Raw genomic sequence first — 26,412 nt, forward strand, 5'->3', positions numbered from 1 at the left:
CATTCTTCTTCTCTTAAGCACGTGACTCCAGTAGGAACAGAGTGTCAGGCTATGCAACAGGGGCTACAAACCAGTGGTCAAGTTATGTGCACATGTGCTTCACTGGATCCACGGAGTGTTTAATATTGAAACAACTTTTTAAAATCCATAGATTTCACATGAAGAGTCACATTTTATGGCAATCAGAAAGTCCCTTGACCCTAAGCCCACCTTTAGGTGCAATATTCAGCCAAAACTTAGTGGTCTCTACCCCTTTTGATGATCATGGACTCTTTTTTTTTTTTTTTTTTTGGATTTTTCTGAAGTTGGAAACGGGAGGCAGTCAGACAGACTCCCACATGCGCCTGACCAGGATCCACCTGGCATGCCCACCAGGGGACGATGATCTGCCCATCTGGGGTGTTGCTCTGTTGCAACCAGAGCCATTCTAGTGCCTGAAGCAGAGGCCACAGAGCCATCCTCAGCTCCTGGGCCTACTTTGCTCCAATGGAACCTTGGCTATGGGAGGGGAAGAGACAGACAGAGAGGAAGGAGAGGGGGAGGGGTGTAGAAGCAGATGGGCACTTCTCCTGTGTGCCCTGGCCGGGAATCGAATCCGGGACTCCTGCACGCCAGGCCAACGCTCTACCAGTGAGCCAACCGGCCAGGGCCGATGATCATGGACTCTTGACTGCCTACAGTCCCCGCCATTCTCTATTACATCCATACACTCATGCCACTGCAGCTGTAATGTCTCATTATGTTGATGTTATTGTTTTTCTTATAACAGAGAACCATTTCTCCAAACCTTGTCTCTTTTTGACAGATGTAATGACTGTACCTGCCCCTTTACGATGTTTTCTTTATGGGTAGAGTGCACTCCCCCAATCCTTTGTTTCTACTTTTCATACTAACTAGTTGAATCTCTTCAATCTCTCTTAGGAATATGATCCAAAAGCCATTATTGTTGCAAAAATACTCTACCTGAGATTTTTATGGATGTGATATCTAATTGGTTGTTTGGTGTCATGAAGTCAGGGTGTCCAACCATTACAAAATACTGGTGTAGAAAAAAACCCCAGATTTTGTAGGTGCCGATAACACAACCACAACTAGTCAACCAATCAACCAACCAACCAACGATACCAGATCCCAGGTGACTGAAGCATAAAGGGCTTAAAAGGCTAACTTATACACAGGAAGCACTTAAAACAACAGCAGTATTAAAAAGTCAAGGGCCCCAGAAAGGAAAGTTCTGCCTTCACAAGGCAGTAATTGCTGCATCTAAGTACATCTGCTTCGCAACCCAGGAAAGTGGGAGTTTCACTCTCTATTAACCTCAACCAGAAACATTTTCATCAAAATTAATCGTGATTACTTTTTATTGCATTTCAAATGCGATCCTTTATTTGGGGTGGTCAGGAATGTAGCTAAGCGATTCCAGATCATGCTATCTTTTATGAATAGGTCTATGAGGTAGTTACCAAAGCCCCTTATGAAAATATTGCTATACAAAAGTTCATGGGTCAAAACAAGACATTAATTTCCATAACTGGATGTGTCTTTAGGAAAGAAAAAAATTACTAAATATAGAAAAGACAGAAACTGATGCTAATGCATTTCAGAGTAGAACTGTATAAATACTCATGCATATCACAGACAATTTTTTAAAGTTTCTTTTACTTTTTCCTTGTTAAAATAACAAGTAATCATTAACCATTAATACTTACCATGAACATAGCTTGTACCAAGTATAAGCCTAAATTTTTTATATACAGTGACACTCTAATCCCCACAACTCTAGAGTAGATACATTTATTATTCCCATTATACAGATGAGGAAACTAGTCATAGTAAAATCTGAATCTTGGAATGACTCCCAGGCATTCCGGCTCCACTTACCTCACTGTCACAACGATCAATTGGTCTGTTGTGTTTTGTGCCCTGACTGTATCTTGTCTGTGCAATCTCTGCACCTTTGCTGACAGTTCCCTCACCCAGAGGACCTTCCTTACCACTCTATCTCCCCCTTGTTGATTCATTCAGCTCCAATCCCTCTTGCTCCGTGAAGACTCTCTGCCACTCCAACATTTCCTTGCCCCCCTCTTAATTCTCCAGGACTCTCATCATATCCATAATCTATCCCAGATGACACTGTTGTGTGTGTGTGTGTGTGGGGGGGAGATAGTTCTACCTGCCCAGCACCCCTTCTGGTAACAGAACTCTTTTTCTTATGGGAAATCACCTATCCCCACTCTCAGCTTATGGGTTTCAGGTGAACCTAACCCCTGTCCTCAGGTTTCAGGTTATCACATGACTTGATCCTGGCCTGGCCAATTCATGCATTTCATTAGCCTTTGAATCTTTCCTAGAACTGCTAAGAAACTCCTTCCCCTGGGGTGACTGCACTCACAGAACCTAAGTTGGCTGCTGGGGGCCATTGTTGGCATCATAGTTGACAGCTCTCCTGAGGATGGAGACAGCAGAAAGTGGCAGACACCTGTGCGTAGCATGAGGATGGATTCCTGATGCCATAATTGGAGTATCTAAATGCAGTCATGTCTGAAGTCTACACCCAGCCTTTTCAGTTCATTGAGCCAACAGTGCCCTTTTTTGCTTAGTTCAGATTGAGCTGTGTTCCTGTCACTTGTTAACTGTGAGTCCTGACTAACACAGTTGACATAAGAATTAAATAGCCAGTATAAAGTAAATAGCACAGTACTCAGCATATTGAAAAGTTTAATAAATAATACCTACTATTGTTACTCTCTCAGTTATTAGTTTTTTGAAGGCAGAAGATCTGGAATCAGTTCCATTTCTAGGATGTCATTACTTTTCTGAGACTAGTTTTCCCATATGTAAAATCACCAATGTTTTTGTGAGGAATACATGAGAATATATGCCTGATAAGGCAATAAAATGTTCTACTAATTTAAATTAACTATTATCTCAGTCTATAGGCTCCAATCTAACATCTCATAGGGCTGATAGGGAAACTAAGACCTAAAACTCTCAGATATAACTCACCAAAAGCATCGAGGAAGCTGTGGATTTAAATAAGCCACCAGTCCCTGTTAACTAAGGTGATCCCAGGACTGAGCAAAAGAGCTGATTCTAACATTGTCCTATCCAAAGCAAGCATCGATGCAGAGGCTTGACTGACAACATTAAGGCAGCTCCAGGACACAGAGAAGAGGACACTAATACTGACCAAGTAACCCCCACATGCCATGCTCTGTGCAAGGCATTTCCTTGTATTCCCTACTCTGGAATAATTTATTTCTCTTTTCTTCAATTAAAAAGATGAACTACAAGTACATATTGAAATTATCTAACTTTTTTCTATCTCCAAGGAGGAAACCTAATATATAACTGGAGAAAGACACTAATTAATAAGCAAAATTTAAAAGGAACTCCGGCCAACTTGAACTTGAACTGCTCTGTTTAAAGGCACACTGGAACAAATAAAGGAACTTCAAAGCAAATGCTCTGTTTTAGCTTGAATGTTTTATTGAGCACATGGAGAGAGCTCCTTTTGCCAAAAATAGGAATGGTTAATGAGGAAAAATTGGTGTTTTCAGTTGGTCCATTGGTTTCTGAGAGCCATCCATTGAGTGATAACTTTATTCCACAGAAAAGACAGAATAATGATCTATCTCAGAGCCTCAGAGTATTAAGCAAAACAAAACCAGTTTTGTAAACTGTCTGAGATCAACTCAATGCACATTCCCAAATACCTTCTGTGATAATATGCACACACTTCCCTTCTACTGAAACCAAAGCAACTTCAATATAATTCTAAAAGGAAGACAGTTCTATGTTTTAAGCTTCTTGCCAAATATATTGATATAAATGCAGCCCTTCACTTTTAAGGTAAGGTATAGGAACCAAGAGAATCTTTGAAGCATTAGTGAGCTCCACCACAATGAGCTCTCTCTGGTCACCATTTTGAACACGATGCCCTCCACTACAAAAGACCTGCTATGTTCCCTGGGAGTTCATTGTTAGTGCTGGCTTCAGAGCAAAGGCGAGTCCACCCTTTCTGGGCACATTTTCCCTCAGTAGTGTATGCATTTAGATAGAGTCAAGCTCCAATTCTTTAGGGATCGAGAGGAGAAGCCTGGGCTCACCTGCATGTGTTGTGAGTTGTCAGCCATGCTATCCTCTCGCCTGCGGACTTCTTCCAGTAACTGAGCATTCTTCTTCTTTTCCAACTGTTGATTGTGCTTGAGGTTGGCCACCTTCTTATTCTGATCTTTCATATGCCTGAGAAAAGTCAGCACAGCTTGGTTAAATTCAACCACTGGAAGATCATCTGTTGTCACAATAGAAGTGCTAACTAGAATATATTGATATGGATTCAGGAAAAGTTGGGACTTCAGAATATTCTATTCATTCAACCACAAATATGTACTACACACCTATTTAATGCCAAGTACCAGAATAGCACTGGAGCTGCAGTGGTGAATGAGACAGGTATCGTCTTCACCCTCCTCATGGAGCTTTGAGTCCAGTAGAGGAGACAGACAGGGACCAAGGAAACACAACTTAGGTTTCCTAATGTTGAAGGAAATAAATAGCATGTTGTGAAAAATGATGTGTGCATGGCATGTGCAGACAGGTAGTGAGTGGAACAGATGACTTAAGTCACTGTGTCCAGAGAAACCTCCCTAAAGAAACAAGACTGTGGGTGAGACTCAGAGGAACCAGCCAAGAAAACACCAGTGAAGGAGCCCCCAGGTAGAGGGAACAGCAAGTATAATCCCCAAGGCAGGAATATACCCTGCTACTTCTCGGAATTGGAAGGCTGCAGGAAGGCGAACCCCAAAGGAAGGGCTGGGTGGGGTGGGCGGGGTGGGGTAGGAGACAGAACTACAAAGGTAGGCAGGACTCAGGGTACACAGGGCCCTGTGGTCTGTGATAGGACATTTATTTTCTGCTAAGTGCTTGCTGTTCTAATTATTATTATTCTTTTGGATCATGTTCTATTCTGAGATCATAATCCATTACTTAGATTTTAAAATAACAATTACAAGGTTCCAATCAAATACATTGTCATCACTTAGCTCAAACAGAATAACACTTTGGCTAATCATCATGTTAAATAAAGCCCCAGTGCTTGAGCTAAAAGTTCTTAATGAATCTATAGGATGTCAAAGTGCAAAAGCATAAAGTGATCAAGTGAATAAAAAAAGACTAAGGATAAAGGACGGTTTAAAAAAGCAGGCAAGGGCGGAGTTACAGGCCTAATGCAGACTATTTCACCAGCGGTGTTTAGCAAAACATTCCACAGATGTAGGCAACCATGTCCACAGCAGCTGTTATAAATCTAACTCAACCTGTGAGGAGACAGGAGGGCAGGACAGAGGGCTCAGGAGTAATGATTCCAAAAATGGAGGCCACGGAGCTGATCACTTGGGGTCCCTTCTTATCCCTTCACCCACTCTCCCCAGAACTGCTAGGTCAGCCACTGCTCCTGAGCCCTGAGGCCCAGAAGCACGCATACTGAGGACCACTGCTCCTATGGAGGAGTGAATGAGATGTGAACTAGATGATAAGCAGCAAACACGTCAAAATGAAACAAACAATAATCAAAATGGAAGCCATTCTCAGTAAGAAACTCTTATTTCTCGAGCTCATTAAATTATATATATCTCTATTCCTCCCATTCCAAGAAAAAGAAGTTTAAGAGAACTGTTTACTGAGCTGAAAAATCTATTAGGAATCCTGCTAATAAAAATATACTAAACACTTCCTGTAAGTATTTATAAACAACTGACACAGTGTTTTAAATATTCCTGGTGACCATAATAAAGAGGATATAAAGTAAGAAAGAATAACCATCCCCTTAGTCATTATTTGCATCAAATTATTTTGGTCTGATAGTTCCCTGCTTTTACCAGATACAGTAATGTACCCATATGAAACTATCAACAAAGTCTATGTCTGATCTACTTTTAGGAAAGTATCTATTGGTTACCCTCTAGAAAAATGTTAAGAAAGACCTCTTGCTCCCTAATGGAAAGAAGTATAATAATTCCAAAGTTCATGCTAATTCAGAGCAACTATATTTTCCAGGTCCTTGGAAGATAAGGTCAGTCACAGCAATAGGACAGGTCAGTATGACTAGTGAGATTGTTTAATTAGAGAACTTTTATTTTTTTATAAAGAAATATTTTTTATTACTTTGAAGCATATCCTTAAACAGAACTGCTAAATACTCCCCCCCCCGCAAGTATCAGTGATAAATAAAACAGATTATAATTGTAAACATCATTTGCACAGAGAAAGAACTCCCACAAAGTTCTCAGAACAGACCTTACTCTCTGGGATACTGCAGTGTTTTTCAACCCAAAAAGAAAAAACAGACTCCAAATCCATGATCCCCTTAAAACGTTCCTGAATTAAGAATGAGCAGCAATCAACTCATGATATATAATTTAATAAGAGAAAATATATAATTTTAGAGGTACAGTTCAATGAGTTTTGACAGATGAATTATACCCGAGTAATTACCATCACCATAAAGATATAGAACTTCTGCATCACCCCAAGAGCTCTCTTGTGCCCTTTTACAATCTATTCCCTGCCACCAGTCTCTGGCTTGGCAGCCATGGGTCTGCTCTCTGCTACTATAGATTAATGGAACCACACAGTATGTACTATTTTGTGTCTGCCTTTTTTCAATCAGAATAATGGTTTGATTACATTGATTAACAATGCAGCTGTGAGTATCCATGTTTGTCGTTGAGTAGTATTCCATATATATTCCAAAGTTTATCTACTCACGTTTATCAATATTTCAGGGTTTTCCAGGTTTCTAGCTATTAAAGCAAATCTGCTCTGAATATTTTAAAAAGTAACAATGAATATCCAAGAAAAATGGTAAATTGAAGTTTAGACACTGTGCAGGAGGCATATCTTCATTATTCTGCAGTCATTTCTTCACATACTGCCTTATTTAGGATGCCAGCAATAGGAAAAGTAAGGTTTGAATGGCACAGCCTAGGATCTGGGCCAATAAGATCCATGCCGAATAAGATGATGAAGATGATCAAGCTTGTCTTTGGACATGTGAATATCAAGAGATACATACGAAGTGTACCTACTCCTTGTAGGATTGCTATAATTGTCAAATGCGTTTTTCACAGTAGAACTCTTTGTTTCTAATAAAAGCTTACCTGAAAGCCAAGTGGGAAAAAAGAATTGCTCTTCCAGAAGTAAAATCAAGGTAACGAGTGGAATGGGATGGGAATAGGTGAGCACCTCACCCACTGGACAAGTCCCCTCTCAACTGCCCTGCAGTGAAGCCCTAAGGCAATCTATCGGGTAGAAAGAGAGAGTGGGAGGCAGGTAGAATAGTCATGAAATTTAAAAATATTAGATGCTGTGGAGAAGAGAAAATGCTTCACAAGAGCTCACTAGACATTTATTGAAGGAATGACCATGGCAACTTCTGCTAGTACTAACTTCACCATTTCCAAGAGTAAGAGCTCTAAGTGACCTGTCAATCCCCATATCTTTCCCCACCTGCAGAAGTAATTCCTCACTGCATACATCATGCTCAACTCATCCAGCTTCCAGTTTTCTCTAAACTTGGAGAAAGAGAGCCCCTCGGGTTGCAGGCTACAAAGCCCTCTGCCAATACTGCCTGAGAGAAGTATCATTGATACTAGCTTTCCAAACGCCTACCTTCTAAGCAACTCGGGTTCTAAGACTCCATAAGAGACTGACCTGCTCCATGTATGGGGGGAAAATGTTATTTTGAAGTGATTTCTTTCTCCAGGAAAACCCAATTAAAAATATATACAATAATATATATGTACATATCCAATATGCAAATTTTTAATTTTTAAAAAAGAAATCACAGGGGTATAGTCTGAGAGTATAGTCAGTTTTTTGTTTTGTTTTGTTTTGTTTTTGTATTTTTCCGAAGCTGGAAACGGGGAGAGACAGTCAGACAGACTCCCGCATGCGCCCGACCAGGATCCACCCGGCACGCCCACCACCAGGGGGCGATGCTCTGCCCATCTGGGACATCGCTCTGTTACAACCAGAGCCATTCTAGCGCCTGAGGCAGAGGCCAAGGAGCCATCCCCAGCGCCCAGGCCATTTCTGCTCCCGGAGCCTCGCTGCGGGAGGGGAAGAGAGAGACAGAGAGGAAGGAGAGGGGGAGGAGTGGAGAAGCAGATGGGCGCTTCTCCTGTGTGCCCTGGCCGGGAATCGAACCTGGGACCCCTTGCACGCCAGGCCGACACTCTACCACTGAGCCAACCGGCCAGGGCTTTTTTTTTTTATATAGTCAGTTTTTAATGTTTGACTTAAATTGACTGATCTCATTAAGCAAGTCATGTCACTTTTCAAATTTAACCATCATCAAGAAATCTGAATTAAAAACATTCCAGCAGGTATCTAGAGCAACAGTGGCTACTATATTAAGAAAGAATGCCAGAGAGGACGGACTTCTGCTATTGTCACTTAAACAGTCCATCAAAGTAACAGTACAATGTGTTCTCTGACTTGCTGGTGAGAGTTCATCAGGTTGAGGCCTCTAGAATCACGCAGCCAGGAGTACAGTACAGGGGATGCATATGTTCCTCTAAAGGCTTATGTATAATTGTATATAAAACAGAAAACCAAACCTTCTCTTCCTTTAAAATTTCAGCTGAAACAAGATGCCATTTTTTTGCCCATCTGCTCTCAAAAGCTTTAAAAGATGGACCATATCCATTGTTAGCAGCTCTTTCACATGTGGTCAGAAGGAGTATAATTGACAAAGACATTTTTGGAAACCAATTTAGCAGTATCCACCAAAGAGCACATACATTTTGCCCAAGTAAACTCACTTCTAGGAAAGCAGCCTACAAAAATGCTTACACAAATACACATGTGCAAAAATTGTCATTACAGCTCTGCAAAAGTGAAAATTTGAAAACTGCCTAATTACCCACCAGAAAGAAACCACCTAAAAAATTAAATACACCCAAATAGGGGAACCTGAGCTACCCAAGAAGATTAAGGCAACACTCAAGTACGGATATGGAAATACCTTCAAGACACACTGTCAATTGGAAAAGAAAGCAGGTAGCAAAATAATATGTACAGTCTAATCTCACTTATCTTAAAATGTAAAAGCTTGTTTGGATGGATAATATACAAGCATGCATGAAAATGGAAAAACCTAGAAATCCCACACCAGTCTGTAAAAGATGGCTTCCTTTGAGAAAGCAAAGGGGACTGGGGACACAGGGGAACCTTTCATCTGCTTCTGTATGCATATTTGTGTGTGCGTGCATGTGTGTGTGTGTATGTGTGTAAGTGAGGTATAAATACATATAAGAAAATTCACACAGGCCCTGCCAGCTGGCTCAGTGATGGAGCATCTGCCTGGTGAGGGGATGTACTGGGTTCAATTCCCAGTCAGGGCACACAGGAGAAGTGATCATCTGCTTCTCTATCCTTTCTCCTCCCCATTCTTTCTCTCTCTTCACCTCCTGCAGCCATGGCTCGATTGGTTTGAGCGTACTGGCCCCAGATGCTGAGAATGGCTCCATGGAGCTTCTACCTCAGGCACTAAAAATAGCTTGGTTGAGAGCATGACCCCCAGATAGGCAGAGCATCAGCCCCAGATGAGGGTTGCTGGGTAGATCTGGGTTGGGGCTCAAGCAGGAGTCTGTTTCTCTATCTCCCCTCCTCTTACTTGGAAAAGAAGAAGAAAAAAAGAAAGAAAATTCACACAAATATATATGTACAAGTCAATGATTTTTGACCAATCAATATATGGAGCATTGCCATCAACCAGCCTAGTGTCCCAGGCCCAGAAGTTATCACTATTCAAACTTTTATTGATGTGAATTCTTTTGGACTGGTCTTGAACTTTAGCTACATGGACTCACATAGTATCATACGGCACATGTTCTTTTGATCTGATTTCTTTGACTCGGCAGAAGGTGTCTGAGATTCATCCACACTGTTGTGTGTAAGTTCCTTCTTATTGCTGTGTAGCAATATGCGAACACACTACAGTGGTTCCTTACTCCCTTTTTAAATGGAGATTTGGGCTATTGCCAATTTTTTAGGAATAAGATTGCAATGAACATTCTGTACCAGCTTTTATTGTGTGTGGACATATGTTTTCTTTTCTCTTGGCTACATAACTAGAGGTAGGTTTAACTACCAATGTTAAATGGTACAAGCCCCATGGAAGACGATTTCTGGGTTGCATGAATTTTCCAGGAGCAGCTGCAACACAGGGGCCAGTAGTGTAAACTCTGGGGTCACACTGCCTGGGCTCCCATCAGAAAACACTACTTTCTAGCTGTGCAACCATAGGCAGGTTTTCTAGCCTCTGTGTACTTCAGCTTCTTCACATGTAAAATGGGAGTAATAATAACCTTGTAGGGTTATCATAAAGAGCTGAGCAGTTAGGACAGGTAAAATGCTTAGAACAGCCCCTAGCACACGCCCTTTCTGTTTCACCTCTGCTTACAATACAAACATAATCGTGCCTTGTGAGATATGGTGAACACATACGTAGTGTCTTGCTTCTCATGCTAGAACAGCAGGTATTCTAAATATCTCAAACAATAAACTTTGGAATGCATTGTTAAACTGCTTTTGTCATACATTTCACCTCCATTTGTACTTTTCTTAATAATCAGATGAGTTACATTCCTGAACGTTATGCTAATGGAAGTGTTGCAGGAAGGTCACCACAAGTCTGGGTAAGTGAGCGGGGGTCCAGAAGCGACTGCACAAGTAGATAGGCCACACACACACACAATGGAAGCTAACAATGAGTACTGCATGCAGAATTTCCAATAATAAAAGCCTTTGCTCTTAACCACTGAGATGATCCCATTTTTGTAAAGCTTGTAAATACCATTCAGTACTTCAACATAGTTATAAATTTTAGAAAGCTATTATAAATATTCTAAAGAGTTTTTATAGCACATACAACTGTGCTAAGTGTCATGAGCATACTATTCCTTTCTGGAAGAGAAAGTATCCTGGCTAGCCTAATCCAACCCTCCTTCCTGCAAAGAGTAACAAGTAGGGTAAAGGTCGTAGGACTTAGCCCCAGAATGAACCAGATCTCGTGGACTTTTGCAGCAGTCTCTCAAGAGCAGCCTACCTGTTTAGCTACTAGCTTTGATGGCTGCCTAAGTCCATGTCCAAACCCTTAACCTGGATGTCCATGTATCTCCCCACGCTGTCTGCCTTGGCTTTCTTCCTCAGTGAATGTCTCCTCCCCTCCTTCCCAGTGGTCCTTGCTCCTTTTGTCCCCTAGAGGTGGTACCCTCCCATCTCTGTCTCCTCTACTCCTACCTCCTCTATGGTGTCTGGGCTTACACAAGAATCCAATGGACCCAGTTAGAGCACACAATGACAACACACCTTAAAAAGACAACATTTATCATCTGCCAGGCCAGCAGGAAATCTCAGAACCTCAAAACATAGCTAAAGAAAAAGGTGTTGCCCTGGCCGGTTGGCTCAGCGGTAGAGCGTCGGCCTAGCGTGCGGAGGACCCGGGTTCGATTCCCGGCCAGGGCACACAGGAGAGGCGCTCATTTGCTTCTCCACCCCTCTGCCACACTTTCCTCTCTGTCTCTCCCTTCCCCTCCTGCAGCCAGGGCTACATTGGAGCAAAGATGGCCCGGGCGCTGGGGATGGCTCTGTGGCCTCTGCCTCAGGCGCTAGAGTGGCTCTGGTCGCAACATGGCGACACCCAGGATGGGCAGAGCATCGGCCCCTGGTGGGCAGAGCATCGCCCCCTGGTGGGCAGAGCTTTGCCCCTGGTGGGCGTGCCGGGTGGATCCCGGTCGGGCGCATGCGGGAGTCTGTCTGTCTCTCCCTGTTTCCAGCTTCAGAAAAATGAAAAAAAAAAAAAAAGAAAAAGGTGTTAATGGGGAAAGTGTTCAGATACAAAAACTTGAGAAATGAAGCTTCCTGGAGACAAAGAGGAACTTAGCCTTCCACCTTGTCGTCTCAGGTTCCACTGGAAAACTCACCTTGGGGAAGGTGATTCTATCGGGCTGTTCCCCATTCAGCCTGATAAAATGCTTAAGTCATTTGTGACCAAGGAGGGACTTTGTTGCTTGTTTGGCCACATTCCCATCACAGAAACATCCCTTACAAAGTGTGACCCTGGGCAAGTTATCTCATTGGGGGAAACAGAAGGGGGGGGGGGTTTAATTAATTTAATAAACTTAAAGCTCTTAAAACTAAAACAGGCACACAGTGAGTGCTTTATACATGTCAGCCTGATCCCGCTGCCCCACACACTCTGCTAGAGTATATATCTAGTCTCCCTTCCCTCCACCATTGACCATGCCACCCAAGCTAGGAAAACCTAGGGAGTGGATTACACAGCAGAAGGTCATCACAAATAACAAGAGAATTTGTTTCACTTTGGGGAAGGCTCTGAAAGGCTGACTTCCTTCTAATGTCCTCCCTCATTTTGGCCCTAAGAACCCTCCTCCCCACATATATCAATGCAGTGCCATCCCAAATGTGGGTGGAATCTGACAATGGAAGCCTAAGCTAAAGAAGTAAATAATGGGGCTACTAGGAAGACCCCAGGGCTGGAGAGTAGGGAGCAGGGAGTGCCAGGCCCTGTCTGACGTTCCTGCCCTCCCCAGATGCACTTGGTAGGACTGGCATGCACCACAGGAAACTCAAACGGAAAAGGCAGGACCTGTTTTGCACCCCCTTCAAGACTCAGTGATCAATCCATGGGCATCTAATGACGAGGCTCTCTTCCTGGCAAGCAGACCATGACTAACCAGCAGGCCTGACCCTGACTTACTGTATACCAAATACATTTCTTAGTGCCTGGCCTCCCATGTAGGTGCGGTGACCCGGAAAACACAGGCTGGTCATATAGATCTGAGAATGGTAGCCCTGGAATGATTGTCTTTTTCTTTTTAATTTTTCCATTCATTGGGGAGAGAGAGAGAGAAAGAGAGAGAGAGACGCATCAACTCATTGTTCCACTTAGTTGGGCTCCCATTGGTTGTTTCTCATATGTGACCTGACTGGAGGTCAAACCTGAAACCCCTGGGGTAATAGGTAAACACTTTATCTACCAAGCCACCCGGCCAGGGTCGAATGATTATTTTTCTCACTGTCAAACAATAAAGATGTTGTGATGCTCTACATCCTTCTTGTGACACACTGGACTACATGGTCAGGCTTCTCAGTCCATGTGGTCACAGTTGGCTTCCCACCAGGAGTGCCCAAAGTAGAATTCCCCTTCCATCTTTACCTGCCCAGCAAGTACCCTCTACCTCAGGGGTCCCCAAACTTTTTACACAGGGGGCCAGTTCACTGTCCCTCAGACCGTTGGAGGGCCGGACTATAAAAAAAACTATGAACAAATCCCTATGCACACTGCACATATCTTATTTTAAAGTAAAAAACCAAAATGGGAACAAATACAATATTTAAAATAAAGAACAAGTAAATTTAAATCAACAAACTGACCAGTATTTCAATGGGAACTATGCTCCTCTCACTGACCACCAATGAAAGAGGTGCCCCTTCCGGAAGTGCGACGGGGGCCAGATAATTGGCCTCAGGGGGCCGCATGCGGCCCGCGGGCCATAGTTTGGGGACCCTTGCTCTACCTCATTACTTCATGGCTCCATATATCCCTTGGCACCTTGACGCCCTGCCAAGGTTCAGGAGTACAGACTGGGAAAAAGAGAAGGCAGGCTGCCACAATAGCTTAAGTCATCATCACATCTTGCCTGGACCACAATGCTCTTCTGTCTCACTTGTCTCCCTGCTTCCACTCTTGGTTCCCTTTTAATTCACTCTCTAGTCAGCAGCAAGAATCAGTATTTCAAAACACGTCAGCATAGCATTGGCATACGATCCTCCAATGGCTTCGCATTTCCTAAAGGTTAGAACTGCACACCTGTGGACCTTGCCACCTCACTCCACACCATTCTCACCTTTCCCCCGGACTTGAGAATCCATTCTTCTTCTCTCAGCTCCCAGTGCCCCCTCCTTCACGCCATTCTCTGGCTGTGACCCCTCCCTCCCTTTCCCTCTCCACAGCCACCACTCCTCTATGGCTAACTGTCATTTTCTTCAGAGGAGCCTTTTCTGGGCACCAGACCTAAGAACGTCCCCTTCCCCTCACTGCAAATTTCTATGACTGCACTCTGTCACTACTTTCACTGCACAAACCATCATTTGTAATTATATACTTATTTGTATTTTAATTGATTATTGACTATTCTACCACCAGACAGGCATTAGTGTCAGAACCAGGGTCTAGCGTGTTGTTCACTCTGCCATGTAGTAGGAGAATCATAGCAGCAACTGCTCCCAACACACGGTGTGCTCTAACATCCTAGAGCTAATCACTCATTAGCTCACTTAATCCTCACAACACCCCTATTAGGCAGGTCCCTTGATTATTCCTCTAAGGGATGAGGATGCTGCCCAAAGTCAAAGAGCAAGTGAGTCTAGCTCCAGAGCGACCCCCACTCCACTAACCTCTGTGCTATGACAACCAGCTGCGAAGAATGTCGCAGACTTCTTTCACACCACTGTCCCACTTCCCCTTCTCCCAAGCAGTCCAGAAAGTTCTAGAGAGTAGAAACAAATCCTCAGGATACACTCTGTTCCGTAGCCCAGCCACTTCAAGGCCCACCAATCCAAACTTCACGGAGTGCCCTGGCTCTTAGTGAACTAGAAGGCGATGAGGTGATTATCTGAGAATATTTGCTCTCCACCAGGAGAGCTTTGCATTGGAAGATGGCAGCTCAATGGCTCCAAACTTCCTGGTGGAAGCAACTCTTACTAAAATGAGGACCCAGCTATGAAGCAGAACACAAAGCCGACAAGGATGCTGTGCAGTTTTTATTCATTTCTATGTCATTTTTCAAACCAATTATTAGCTTTTTATGGATGAAGCTACCACCACGAGTAGACATGTGTGGTAGTAGCTCCAGATCCTAAAAGTTCAACGTATCATAATGGATTTGGTTCTTCCTACAAAAATGGATTTGATCAGAGATAAAGGGTTTGAAGATGATACAATAAGTGAAGACAAAAGTACCAGCTCAATATAAAAGGGAACCAAGAGATAAACAAAGGTGCCAGGACAACAGCAGGGAACAGAACTTAGAGCAGAACCCCTGGGACCACGGGGCAAACACAAATGGGACTGAGACGTGGAGTCTGCTCCTATCTTGCCCCCGTTCGTATCTTCTCCTTGCATATCATTTATTTCTTCTCAAAAAGAAAAAAAGGAATCTGAATACTTTAAAAATAAAACATGTGTATAATTGCCACAATTCCATGGAGTATCGTCTTGTTCTAAAAGCCTCCGACTCCACTGTTAGGCACATTAGGGCCAATTTGGTAGGGTGTCAGTTGTATTTACAGTTTGGGGTAATATAAAAACATATGGAAACTGTGAAAAGTGACCCCTGCGGGGCTAATGTTGGAGGAAACCAACATTCCACAGTCTGGCCAGAGGTTGGGGGCGATTTGCCCAGACAATACACAGCCAAAGCAACCTTTGAGCACAGGGGCCCTCATATATGCAAGACCTATTTTTATTGCATCCAATCTGGAATTAGGCTGCAGCAACCCAGGCATAAAATAAAGCATAGGCAGGAGAAGATAAAAATCTTATATGCTGATTTTCCAAATTAGAGTACAGAAAAAATGTCAGAATTTATATTGTTTCCTACCTGGAATCAAGGTTAAAATATTGCTAAATAATAAAAACACCCTTTGTTTTATAATGTCATAGTATGTGTCAGGCACTCCAATAGAGCACTGTAAAAATATAATCTCGGGTAAACAAAACAACATCCTTACATAAAGAATACTTTTATCCCCATTATACAGATAAGGAATCTGAGGCTTAGAAAGATTAATTTACCCAACATAATAGAGTTCATAAGTAGTGAATCTGGAATTTGAACAATCATTTCTATGATGCCAAAGCTCATATTGTTATAACATATACTATAAAAAGAAATATTATTGTATATTACTATGAAATATTTGCCACAACAATGAGTGAAGCATTCTAGTCAGGCCTGGACATTCCTTTGTGAGAGTTTCCATCTTTCTCCTGTGAGAGGGAGGCAAAGCACGGGCCTCAGGAAGCAAGTTCCACTCATTTAGGATCTGGTCCTGTGAAGCCCGGCTTATCCCTCTCCCAAAGACAGACCAGCAATGAATCAGGTTTCCACGGCAGCATAACGAATTACCACAAATTTAACAGCTTGAAACAACATTCATTTATTATGGCACACCTTCTTTTTTACTTTTTATTTACTAATTTGAGAAAGAGAGAGGAAAGGAGAAAGAGAGTGAGAGAAACATTGATTTTGATTTGTTGTCCCACTTATTTATGCATTCATTGGTTGACTTTTGTGTGTGACTTGACCAGAGATCGAGCCCACAACCTTGATACATCGGGATGACACTCCAACTAAACTGAATTACCCAACCAGGGCATATAGTTTCACACCTTCTGTGAGTCAGAAGTGCAGGTACAGCTTGGCTGGTCCCTCTGCTTCCAGTCTTACCAGGCAGAAATCAAGATGTTCATGGACATGTGTTTCTCGTCTGTAGCCTCAACTGGGGAAGAATGGACTCCTAGACTCATTTGGGTTGTTAGAAGAATTTCTTTCCTTGCAACTGTGTGAATGAGGTTCCTGGTTATTTCCTGGCCATTGATGGAGCTGGATGCTGCCTGCAGGTCCCTCAGGAGGCTGCTCAGACAGTCTTGCTAGGCCTTCTGCAGGGCACTTCACAGCATGGCTGTTCCTGCTGGAGGCCAGCAGGAGACTCCCTCTACAGTCTGCTAAGACGGAACCTTGTATAATGCAAAGCAAGCATGGGAGTGGCATCTCATTACCTTTGCCATATTCTATTAGCCAGATAGCAGTCACAGCTCATGCCCTTACTCAAGTGGAGAGGATTACACAGGGTGTGAAAACCAGAGGACTATGTTAGAATGATGTCTATCATATGTGCCATGCAACAGGACTTTCTGCATCTGCGGAAATACCCCACTTCTGTGCTGTCCAATACAGTAGCCACCTGTCACCTGTGGCCAGTGAACATTTGATATGCTGCTAGTGCAACTGTGGAACAGATTTTCAATATTATTTAATATTAATTTAAATTTAAATAGTTACATGGCTACCATAGTGAACAGCACAGATGTGGACTTTAACCAATATGTAAATTATATGTTAATTATCTTTAAATCTTTTTAAAACCTTTAAAACTTTTTAAACCATTATTTTATTTTGTTTGTGTTCATATTCCAAATATTTCACATTTTACTGTCAATTTCAAATATTTCTTGGGGACTGTTTACCTCAGTATCTACCTAACAGACTTCAATGTTCCATTTTCCAAACTTCTTCCAAACTATTTTCACCCTTGCAACTAAGGCACCTGGAAGCCTAACTTATGGCCAGTACGGAGTTATGGAAATGCATGCATCCCTACACCTCCCCAAGTATTTATCCTCATGACAATGTGCTACAAAAATGAATGGCTCTTCTTTCTACTTCTCTTCTCATAACTCAAACCTCTTCTAATTCTTAGTCTAATGTTAATGAGTAAAACAGAATCAGTGATAGGTGGTGGTTAAAATAAAAAATGAAGGAAGGAAAACAAAATTGCAGAATTTTCAGCGAAAACTGCACAGACTACTTCCCCCAATTAGTACATGAGAAGACAGAGCAACCCACTCCCCCCGCATGACGGCCTCAGTGAAATTAACCACTTCCCAAGCCTTTGCTGCAGGACCACCTGTTTCAGCTTCACGGGCTGAGGTTTTTCTTAACTGAGGGGGTAACAAGCAGGGCTCTAGCAGCGCTAGCTCTGGGGAATATTAATAACTGTTACCCAAACAAAAACAAAACAAAGGAAGGGTTAGGCTCAAATAAATTCTGAGATCACAGGAAAAAAATGTGAACAGGTTTCTCAGACTGCAGGAGTTTTCAGAGCCTTTGCTATTGTGAAGTGCACTGCAAATACCAAAAAAGGATGTGGTAGTTGTGCTTACTGGACATACCTGACCCAAACCCTTTCCCCCCAGGATCATCCTATCACATTATTGCTCGGGGGTAGAGAGACTGAGGAATGATAGTGCTCATCAGGGTTTCCCAAACTTCAGTCATTAGTATATCATCTCAATGAGTTTTGCTATACTGTCAGTAACTACATAATAGCTTTCTTTAAATATTTTTTATCTCACATACTTTTTAGTCTTAGATTCTTTCCAAGCAAGAATTAGTGAAATCATATGTTTTCTCTGCAAGTTACAAATGTTCTAGTACAAAAAGGCATAGCTAATAAAATACATAAATGTTTGTCTGTACCACCTAAAGGCATCCTAATTTTTGTTTTTATTTTTTTGTTTTTTGTTTTGATTTTATTATTAAATTTAATACAGTGACATTGATAAATCAGGGTACATATGTTGAGAGAAAACATCGCCAGGTTATTTTGACATTTGATTATGCTGTATACCCCTTACCCAAAGTCAAATTGTCTTCCGTCACCTTCTATCTGGTTTTCTCTGTGCCCCTCCCCTCCCCCCACCACTTCTCTCTCTCTCTTCACTCCATTCCCCTCCCCAACCCCACCATACCTTCCATTACCATCACATTCTTATCCATGTCTCTGAGTCTCATTTTTATGTCCCATCTCTCTATGGATTTATATAGTTCTTAGTTTTTTCTGATTTACTTATTTCACTCCGTATAATGTTATCAAGGTCCATCCATGTTATTGTAAATGATAGGATGTCATCATTTCTTAAGGCTGAGTAGTATTCCATAGTATATATATACCAAAGCTTTTTAATCCACTCATCCTCTGACGGACACTTGGGCTGTTTCCAGATCTTCGCTACTGTGAACAATGCTGCCATAAACATGGGGGTGCATTTCTACTTTTGGAGCAGGTCTATGGTTTTCTTGGGGTATATTCCTAAAGTGGGATAGCTGGGTCAAAAGGCAGTTCAATTTTCAATTTTTTGAGGAATCTCCATACTGTTGTCCACAGTGGCTGCACCAGTCTGCATTCCCACCAGCAGTGCAGGAGGGTCCCCTTTTCTCCACATCCTCACCAGCACTTATTCTGTGTTGTTTTGTTGATGATCGTCATTCTGACTGGTGTGAGGTGATATCTCATTTTGGTTTTAATTTGCATTTCTTTAATGATTAATGATGTTGAGCATTTTTTCATATGCCTATTAGCCATCTGTATGTCTTCTTTGGAGAAGTGTCTATTCATTTCTTTTTTCCATTTTTTGATTGGATTGCTTGTCTTTCTGGTGTTGAGTTTTACAAGTTCTTTATAAATTTTGGTTACTAACCCCTTATCAGATGTATTGTCAAATATGTTCTCCCATTGTGTAGTTTGTCTTTTTATTCTGTTCTTATTGTCTTTAGCTGTGCAAAAGCTTTTTAGTTTGATATAGTCCCATTTGTTTATCCTGTCTTTTATTTCACTTCCCCGTGGAGATAAATCAGCAAATATGTTGCTCCGAGAGATGTCGGAGAGTTTACTGCCTGTGTTTTCTTCTAAGATGCTTATGGTTTCATGGCTTACATTTAAGTCTTTTATCCATTTTGAGTTTATTTTTGTGAATGGTGTAAGTTGGTAGTCTATTTTCATTTTTTTTGCAGGTAGCTGTCCAATTTTCCCAACACCATTTATTAAAGAGACTGTCTTTACTCCATTGTATTTCCTTACCTCCTTTGTCAAATATCAGTTGACCATAGAGCTGTGGGTTTATTTCTGGGTTCTCTGTTCTGTTCCATTGATTTACATGCCTGTTCTTATGCCAGTACCAGGCTGTTTGGAGTACAATGGCCTTGTAGTATAATTTGATATCAGGAAGTGTGATACCTCCCACTTTATTCTTCTTTTTTAAGATTGCTGAGACTATTCGTGTTCTTTTTTGGTTCCATATACATTTTTGGAATATGTGATTTATATCTTTGAAGTATGTCATTAGTATTTTAATTGGCATTGCATTGAATTTATAGATTGCTTTGGGTAATATAGACATTTTAATAATGTTTATTCTTCCTAACCATGAGCATGGTATATGCTTCCTTGATTTCTTTTATCAATGTTTTATAATTTTCCAAGTACAAGTCTTTAGTCTCCTTGGTTAAATTTACTTCTCGGTACTTTATTTTTTCGGTTGTAATAGTGAAGGGAATTGTTTCCTTAATTTCTCTTTCTGACTGTTCATTGTTGGCGTATAAAAATGCCTCTGGTTTCTGGGTATTAATTTTATATCCTGCCACTTTGCTGAATTTGTTTATCAGGTCCAGTAGTTTTTTGACTGACACTTTAGGGTTTTCTATATACAATATCATATCATCTGCAAATAACGATAGTTTTACTTCTTCTTTTCCAACTTGAATGCCTTTTATTTCTTCTTCTTGTCTGATTGCTGTGGCTAGGACTTCCAGAACTATGTTGAATAAGAGTGGTGAAAAGGGGCACCCCTGCCTTGTTCCTGATCTTAAGGGGATTTTAATTTTTGCCCATTGAGTATGATGTTGGCTGTGGGTTTGTCATAGATGGCCTTTATCATGTTGAGGTATGTTCCCTGTATTCCCACTTTGCTGAGAGTTTTGATCATGAATGGGTGCTGGATTTTATCAAATGCTTTTTCTGCATCTATTGAAATTATCATGTGGTTTTTCTCCTTCCTTTTGTTTATGTGATGAATCACATTCATTGATTTGCGAATACTGTACCAGCCTTGCCTCCCCAGAATAAATCCCACTTCATCATGGTGTATGATTTTTTCCATATAGTGTTGGATCCGGTTTGCTAATATTTTGTTGAGGATTTTAGCATCTATATTCATCAGGGTTATTGGCCTATAATTTTCTTTCTTTGTGTTGTCTTTGCCTAGTTTTGGAATCAGAATTATGCTCGCCTCATAAAAGGAGTTTGGAAGTCTTCCTTCCTCTTGAATTTTTTGAAATAGCTTGAGAAGAACAGGAGTTAGTTCTTCTTTGAATATTTGGTAGAATTCACTTGTGAAGCTGTCCAGCCCCGGACTTTTATTTGTTGGGAGTTTTTTGATAACTGTTTCAATCTCTTTTGGTGTAATCGGTCTGTTTAGGTTTTCTGATTCTTCCAGATTGATTTTTGATTGTTTTAAAGTCCATTTTGTCTGATATAAGTATTGCTACCCCAGCTTTTTTTTTCATTTCCATTTGCATGAAATGTTTTTTTTCCATCCTTTTACCTTCAATCCATGTGCATCTTTTGTTTTAAGGTGTGTCTCTTGTAGACAGCATATGTACGGGTCCTGTTTTCTTATCCATGCAGCTACCCTATGTCTTTTGATTGGATCATTTAATCCATTTACATTTAAGGTTATTATTGATATGTAGTTGTTTATTGCCATTTTATTCTTTAGAGCTGTATTCCTCTTTTGCTATATATTTTTCCCACTTTGATCTGTTTACAACAGGCCCCTTAACATTTCCTGCAGCACTGGTTTGGTTGTAATGAATTCCTTGAGTTTTTTTTTGTCTGGGAAGCTTTTTATTTCTCCTTCGATTTTAAATGATAGCCTTGCTGGATAAAGTAGTCTTGGTTGTAGGTTCTTGTTCTGCATTACTTTGAATATTTCTTGCCATTCCCTTCTGGCCTCAAGTGTTTCTGTTGAGAAGTCAGATGTCATCCTTATGGGGGCTCCTTTGTAGGTGATAGCTTTTTTTTCTCTTGCAGCTTTTAATATTTTCTCTGTATCATTTAGCTTTGGTATTTTAATTATGATGTGTCTTATTGTAGGTTTCTTTGGGTTTCTCTTTAATGGAGTTCTCTATGCTTCTTGAACTTGTGAGAGTTTCTCCTGCATTAATTTAGGAAAGTTTTCACCTATGATATGATTGAACAAAGTCTCTATCCCTTTTTCTTTCTCTTCTTCTTCAGGAACCCCTATGATGAGGATGTTATTTCTCTTCATGTTGTCTCAGAGCTCTCTAAGAGTTTTCTCAGACTTTATAAGTCTCTTTTCATTTTTCTTCTCTGCTTTCTTGCCTTCATTCAAGTTGTCCTCCAACTCACAGATTCGATCCTCAGCTCTATCCATCCTGTTTTTAATTCCTTCCATTGTGGTCTTCATTTCTGATATTGTATTTGTCATCTCCAACTGATTCTTTTTTAATATTTCAATATCCTTTTTTATACTTCCTATTTCTTTATTTAGGTGTTCGTGATGACCATCCGTTGTTGTTCTAAGATCCCTAAGCATCCTTACAATCATTATTTTGAATTCCGCATCCAGAAGTTTGATTATTTCCATATCACTCAGTTCATCTCCTGAAGGTTTCTCTTGTGGTTTCATTTGGATTGCACTTCTTTGTCTTCTCATTGTGTCTGTGTTTTTGGGTGTTTTGTTTATAGAGCTGGTTGAGTCTAGGCTTGGTGTTGTCTGCCTCCAGTTTTCAATTGTGTTGTTTCTAGGACTTCTTGGGTTGGCATCAGCTATTATTTGTAATCCACTTTCAGATTTGGGCCGCTTTGAAGTCTTGATTTGTTTGTTTTCTTAACAGGTGATAGTCTTGTTTACTGATTTCAGCAGGGGGCTTCCTTGAAACTGTATCCAGGAATGAGGTGGGTGTAACCTGAGACTCTGACGGCCTCTTCTACCTTCTAGTTAATCTCTCTGGGGGCAGGGTGTTTTCTCAGCTTCAGTAGGGGGAGGTGTATCTCAGATCTCCATGGAGACCTGAATTACTGCCCCTCCTCCCCACTTCTTGTTTTCAGCTGTGTCTTGTTGCGCTGATTGGAACTGGAGAGATGTCTGGAGATCTGTGATCCAGAAGCAATTCAGTCTTGTTTTGTGGAAGAATCAGTCCCTCCCCCAGCTATGGCCGCCTCCAGCACTGAATGAGTCAGCTTTTTAGGTCATCTCCTGCATTCCTCTGCCCCTCACCGTGTGTCCCTCACCCCTTTCCACTTGGAAGATAAACCGGTCCTTTCAACACACCTCGCTCCCTAGTCACCAGGCAAGTGGCTCTGAGCAGTATTTTCTGCTCTTTTCCCTGGAATGAGAGCCCCTCTGTGCTCTCAGCCTCACCACCCCCTCTGTTCCTGTAAGCAGGGGAGATTTACGCACTCTCTACCAGGTTTGTTGTGGCTTCTTCTTTGCTCCTTGGATTTTGAAAGCTGTTCTTGTAGTCCAGAGTTAGTTTTTCATGCTGATTATTCCTAAATTGATTTGTATTCCAGTTTGGTGGTGAGAGCTGGGCATTTGTGTGTCTGCCTACTCCGCTGCCATCTTCAGGTCCTCCAAGGCATCCTAATTTTTAAACACATGTAACTAATGACAACAAAGATTCCAAGTACCATTAAAGCCATGGCTAGAAATGACAGAGACAGCATTTAAGAACAAGAAGAAACAGGAGCTGAATTCCCACTCTCTGTGTGTGGCTGATGAGATTATTGCTCAGTGCTGTTTGGTGACTTGCACACATGCACTTGGTTGGTAGTCTACGACCCTCATTATTGCTGGGAATTGCCAGGTGAGCTATAAGGTACTAGCAGTGATCTCTGGTTGCCACTGAACTTGTCCCTAGGTTTCACTAATTCAAGGTGCTTAGTCTCCTTTTCATTGGGTGCTAGAATAAGTCACCCTCTCAACTTCTTCATTATTCCCAAGCAGGTGCAGACTGCTGACCTTCACTCTTCCTTTAAGAAATCCTAGCCCTGACCAACCTGGGAATTCTGCTTAGAAGCAAAACAATGCATTTTCTTTGCTTTTCTTCTTTTTAAAAATAAATATATTTAGAAATTAAATTTAATAGGTGACATTTGACCATGGAAACACATAAGATTCAGGTAAAAGCAACCCCAGAGCCATCCTGGCTGAATCTGGGGGTGGGGGGAGCTGGATCAGCTCTAGTACCTTCAGACTAGAGACAGGTCAATGTGACAATGTGACAGAGAGAGCTTAAGAGCTGTTACTTGGAGTCTATATACATGGGTTCAAATCTCAGATCAAACACTTCTTCACTGAAGAACCTGGGACAGGTGAATTAATTTTCTTGTAACACTTTCCTTATCTTTAAAACCAGATTTGAAATGTAAAATGATATTTTACTCAAAGAAGAAATAAATAAGATAATGCATAAAGAATGACTGGCATACAATAAGGGGTCTAGAAATACCAGCTCACAGTAATTTTAATAGTAAGGAAAAGATTAGTAATAATAGTGGCTTCGTCCTACCATGCATCCAGGCTGGCTTACTGTGGGGAACAGACCCTACCCTACCTTTACCCAGTGACACTGTTAAAGGACACTGACCTGGACCAAGCTGCTGAAAAGAGATGCCCACCCCCTCCACCTCATGCTCCAGGATTCAGCAAGCACCATGAAGATGGCACCTGGCTGGAGTCCTGGCTTGTCTCTGCCCCATGGTTTAAAGCTCAGCTCTCAGAAGGCAATGAAGCAGAGCAAGTAAGTGCTCTGGACCTGCTATCTGGGTCCCATGTCTGTCTCTGCCCTTGCTGGTTGTGTGGTCTCAAGTCTGGGGTCTGATCTCAGTTGTTTAAAAAGCAATAAAGACATAAATGTGTGGCATTTCTTATCCCCTTGGTTTTGTGGAACAGGAACTCCCAGACACTTCCCAGTCATAAGACATATTTAGGGCAGTTCTTATTCCATCTCTCCTCCCTATGATCAGTGCATTCCTGTTCTCTCAGCTGCAACTCCATAGAAAGGTTTTCAACTTGATAATGGTTACTCAAACCAAACAGTCAAGAGAATACCAAGAGCCAGCCTTGACCTCTGTCCATATCAGAAAGGTTCTAAAATACACATAGTGACCTCCAGAGCCTGCCTTCAGACTCCTGACCCCAGGAACATCAACTTTTCCTTTCATGCTTTACTCTTCCTAACCTTTCCATTTCCTCAAGGGACACAATCCTCTATGCTAGAGTCATGAGGGAATCTTCACCCGGAAGGATGTGGGAAAACCCCAAGTAGCCACAGTTTTTCACGCTCTTTCTAATTTGTACCTGGTGGCAAATTTGTACCACTTCTGGAACTCCCTTATCCAGACTGCCCCAACTTTTAGGAATGTTGTCCCATCTAAAATTGACAGAGCAGCCACCAGGACTCAGGTTCATAAGCATGCATGCTATAGAAGGTAGAATTTTACTAGCATCTCTCTGAACTAGGCAATTTACATGTTAGATACTTGGGGCCACTTTATAATGTAGATATTATTATCCTCATTGTTCACCAGAATAAAGGATGAGCAGGTAAGCAGCTTACTTAGAGGGTCTCCCAGTTAGAGGAAGAAAGAGCTGGGTTCCATCCCAATCTGTTAGATTTCAACACTAATGCCATTTCCTAACCTCTCTTTGCTATTCTTGGATTTACTCACTTGCTAATGTCCTATCAGAGCAAACCAGAATAATCCTTCCACTAAAAAGCCCCACCATTCATGGCTGTTTTCCTAAAGGATGTCACCACCACTCCCCAGCAGCAGTTCCAAGTGTCTTCTCTTATTCTCACCACAGAAAACTCAAGAGAATATTCTTATATCAAGAGATACACACACACACACACACACACACACATATTTAGTTCACACACATGCTACTTATATTTATTTCACATAAACATAAATATACACATATATTTACATTTCTCTCCGCCTCCCTCTCTTTCTTCCTCTCTCTCTTTTTCTCCCCCTCTTTCTCTTTCTCTGTGTCTCTCTCCTTCTCTCTCTCCTGCTCTCCCTCCCTTCCTCACAAACTCACAGATACACCGAAGCTGTGCCTGTGAGGGCATCTCTCCCTAGGCAAAGGCTCTCTCATTGACATCATGGGAGACTAAGAACCATCTGAGCCTCAGTGAAGACAGATGGACAGACAAGAGGAAGCTTGCTCTAACATTCCTTACATGGCCTCCAAGGAAACAGTTTACCCACTGAACAGCAGATGTTTGGGAAATAACTGAAGTTTTACAAAATTCCTACAGAATAATGATAAATGAGTCCATTAAATGTAGTCATAGCATAATTTAGACATAAGAAATAACTTAAAGTCACATTGTATAGACTGATTTTTCTACACCAGTAGGTAATAAGTTATATTAATTTTTTTACTTCTATGAGAAAAACACCATCAATATTAATTAGATGAATATGGAAATATTTAAGATTCACAGAAAAGCAGAAAAAAAAATACCTTCATAAGCAAATAATGGGTGTTTTGCTTTTCTAACAGTGTCATCCTCTTATTTTTCACCCTATACAGTGATTCTTATTACTATTAAACCCATTTGATGGTATAAATACTGAATTCTTTCTTGTTACACTTTTAAAATTAGAATTCTTCTTTAACCAAAGAATAGATCAGAAGCAAAAAAAAGATTTTCTCCT

At 41.4% G+C, this 26,412-nt stretch overlaps 1 protein-coding gene across 3 annotated transcripts in view; it reads right to left on the reverse strand.

Annotated features, from left to right (window-relative positions):
• The window catches only part of ERC2 (ELKS/RAB6-interacting/CAST family member 2), a 1,144,388-nt gene that overhangs the window by 473,953 nt on the left and 644,023 nt on the right, over nucleotides 1-26,412 (reverse strand). For all 3 annotated transcript variants that reach the window (XM_066245244.1, XM_066245243.1, XM_066245245.1), the window contains one exon: nucleotides 4,110-4,245. In XM_066245244.1, coding sequence (XP_066101341.1) covers nucleotides 4,110-4,245 — 136 coding nt within the window. The remainder of the gene's footprint in view (nucleotides 1-4,109; nucleotides 4,246-26,412) is intronic.

This window comes from Saccopteryx bilineata, chromosome 10 (assembly GCF_036850765.1).
Source record: "Saccopteryx bilineata isolate mSacBil1 chromosome 10, mSacBil1_pri_phased_curated, whole genome shotgun sequence".
Classification (NCBI taxonomy): domain Eukaryota; kingdom Metazoa; phylum Chordata; class Mammalia; order Chiroptera; family Emballonuridae; genus Saccopteryx; species Saccopteryx bilineata.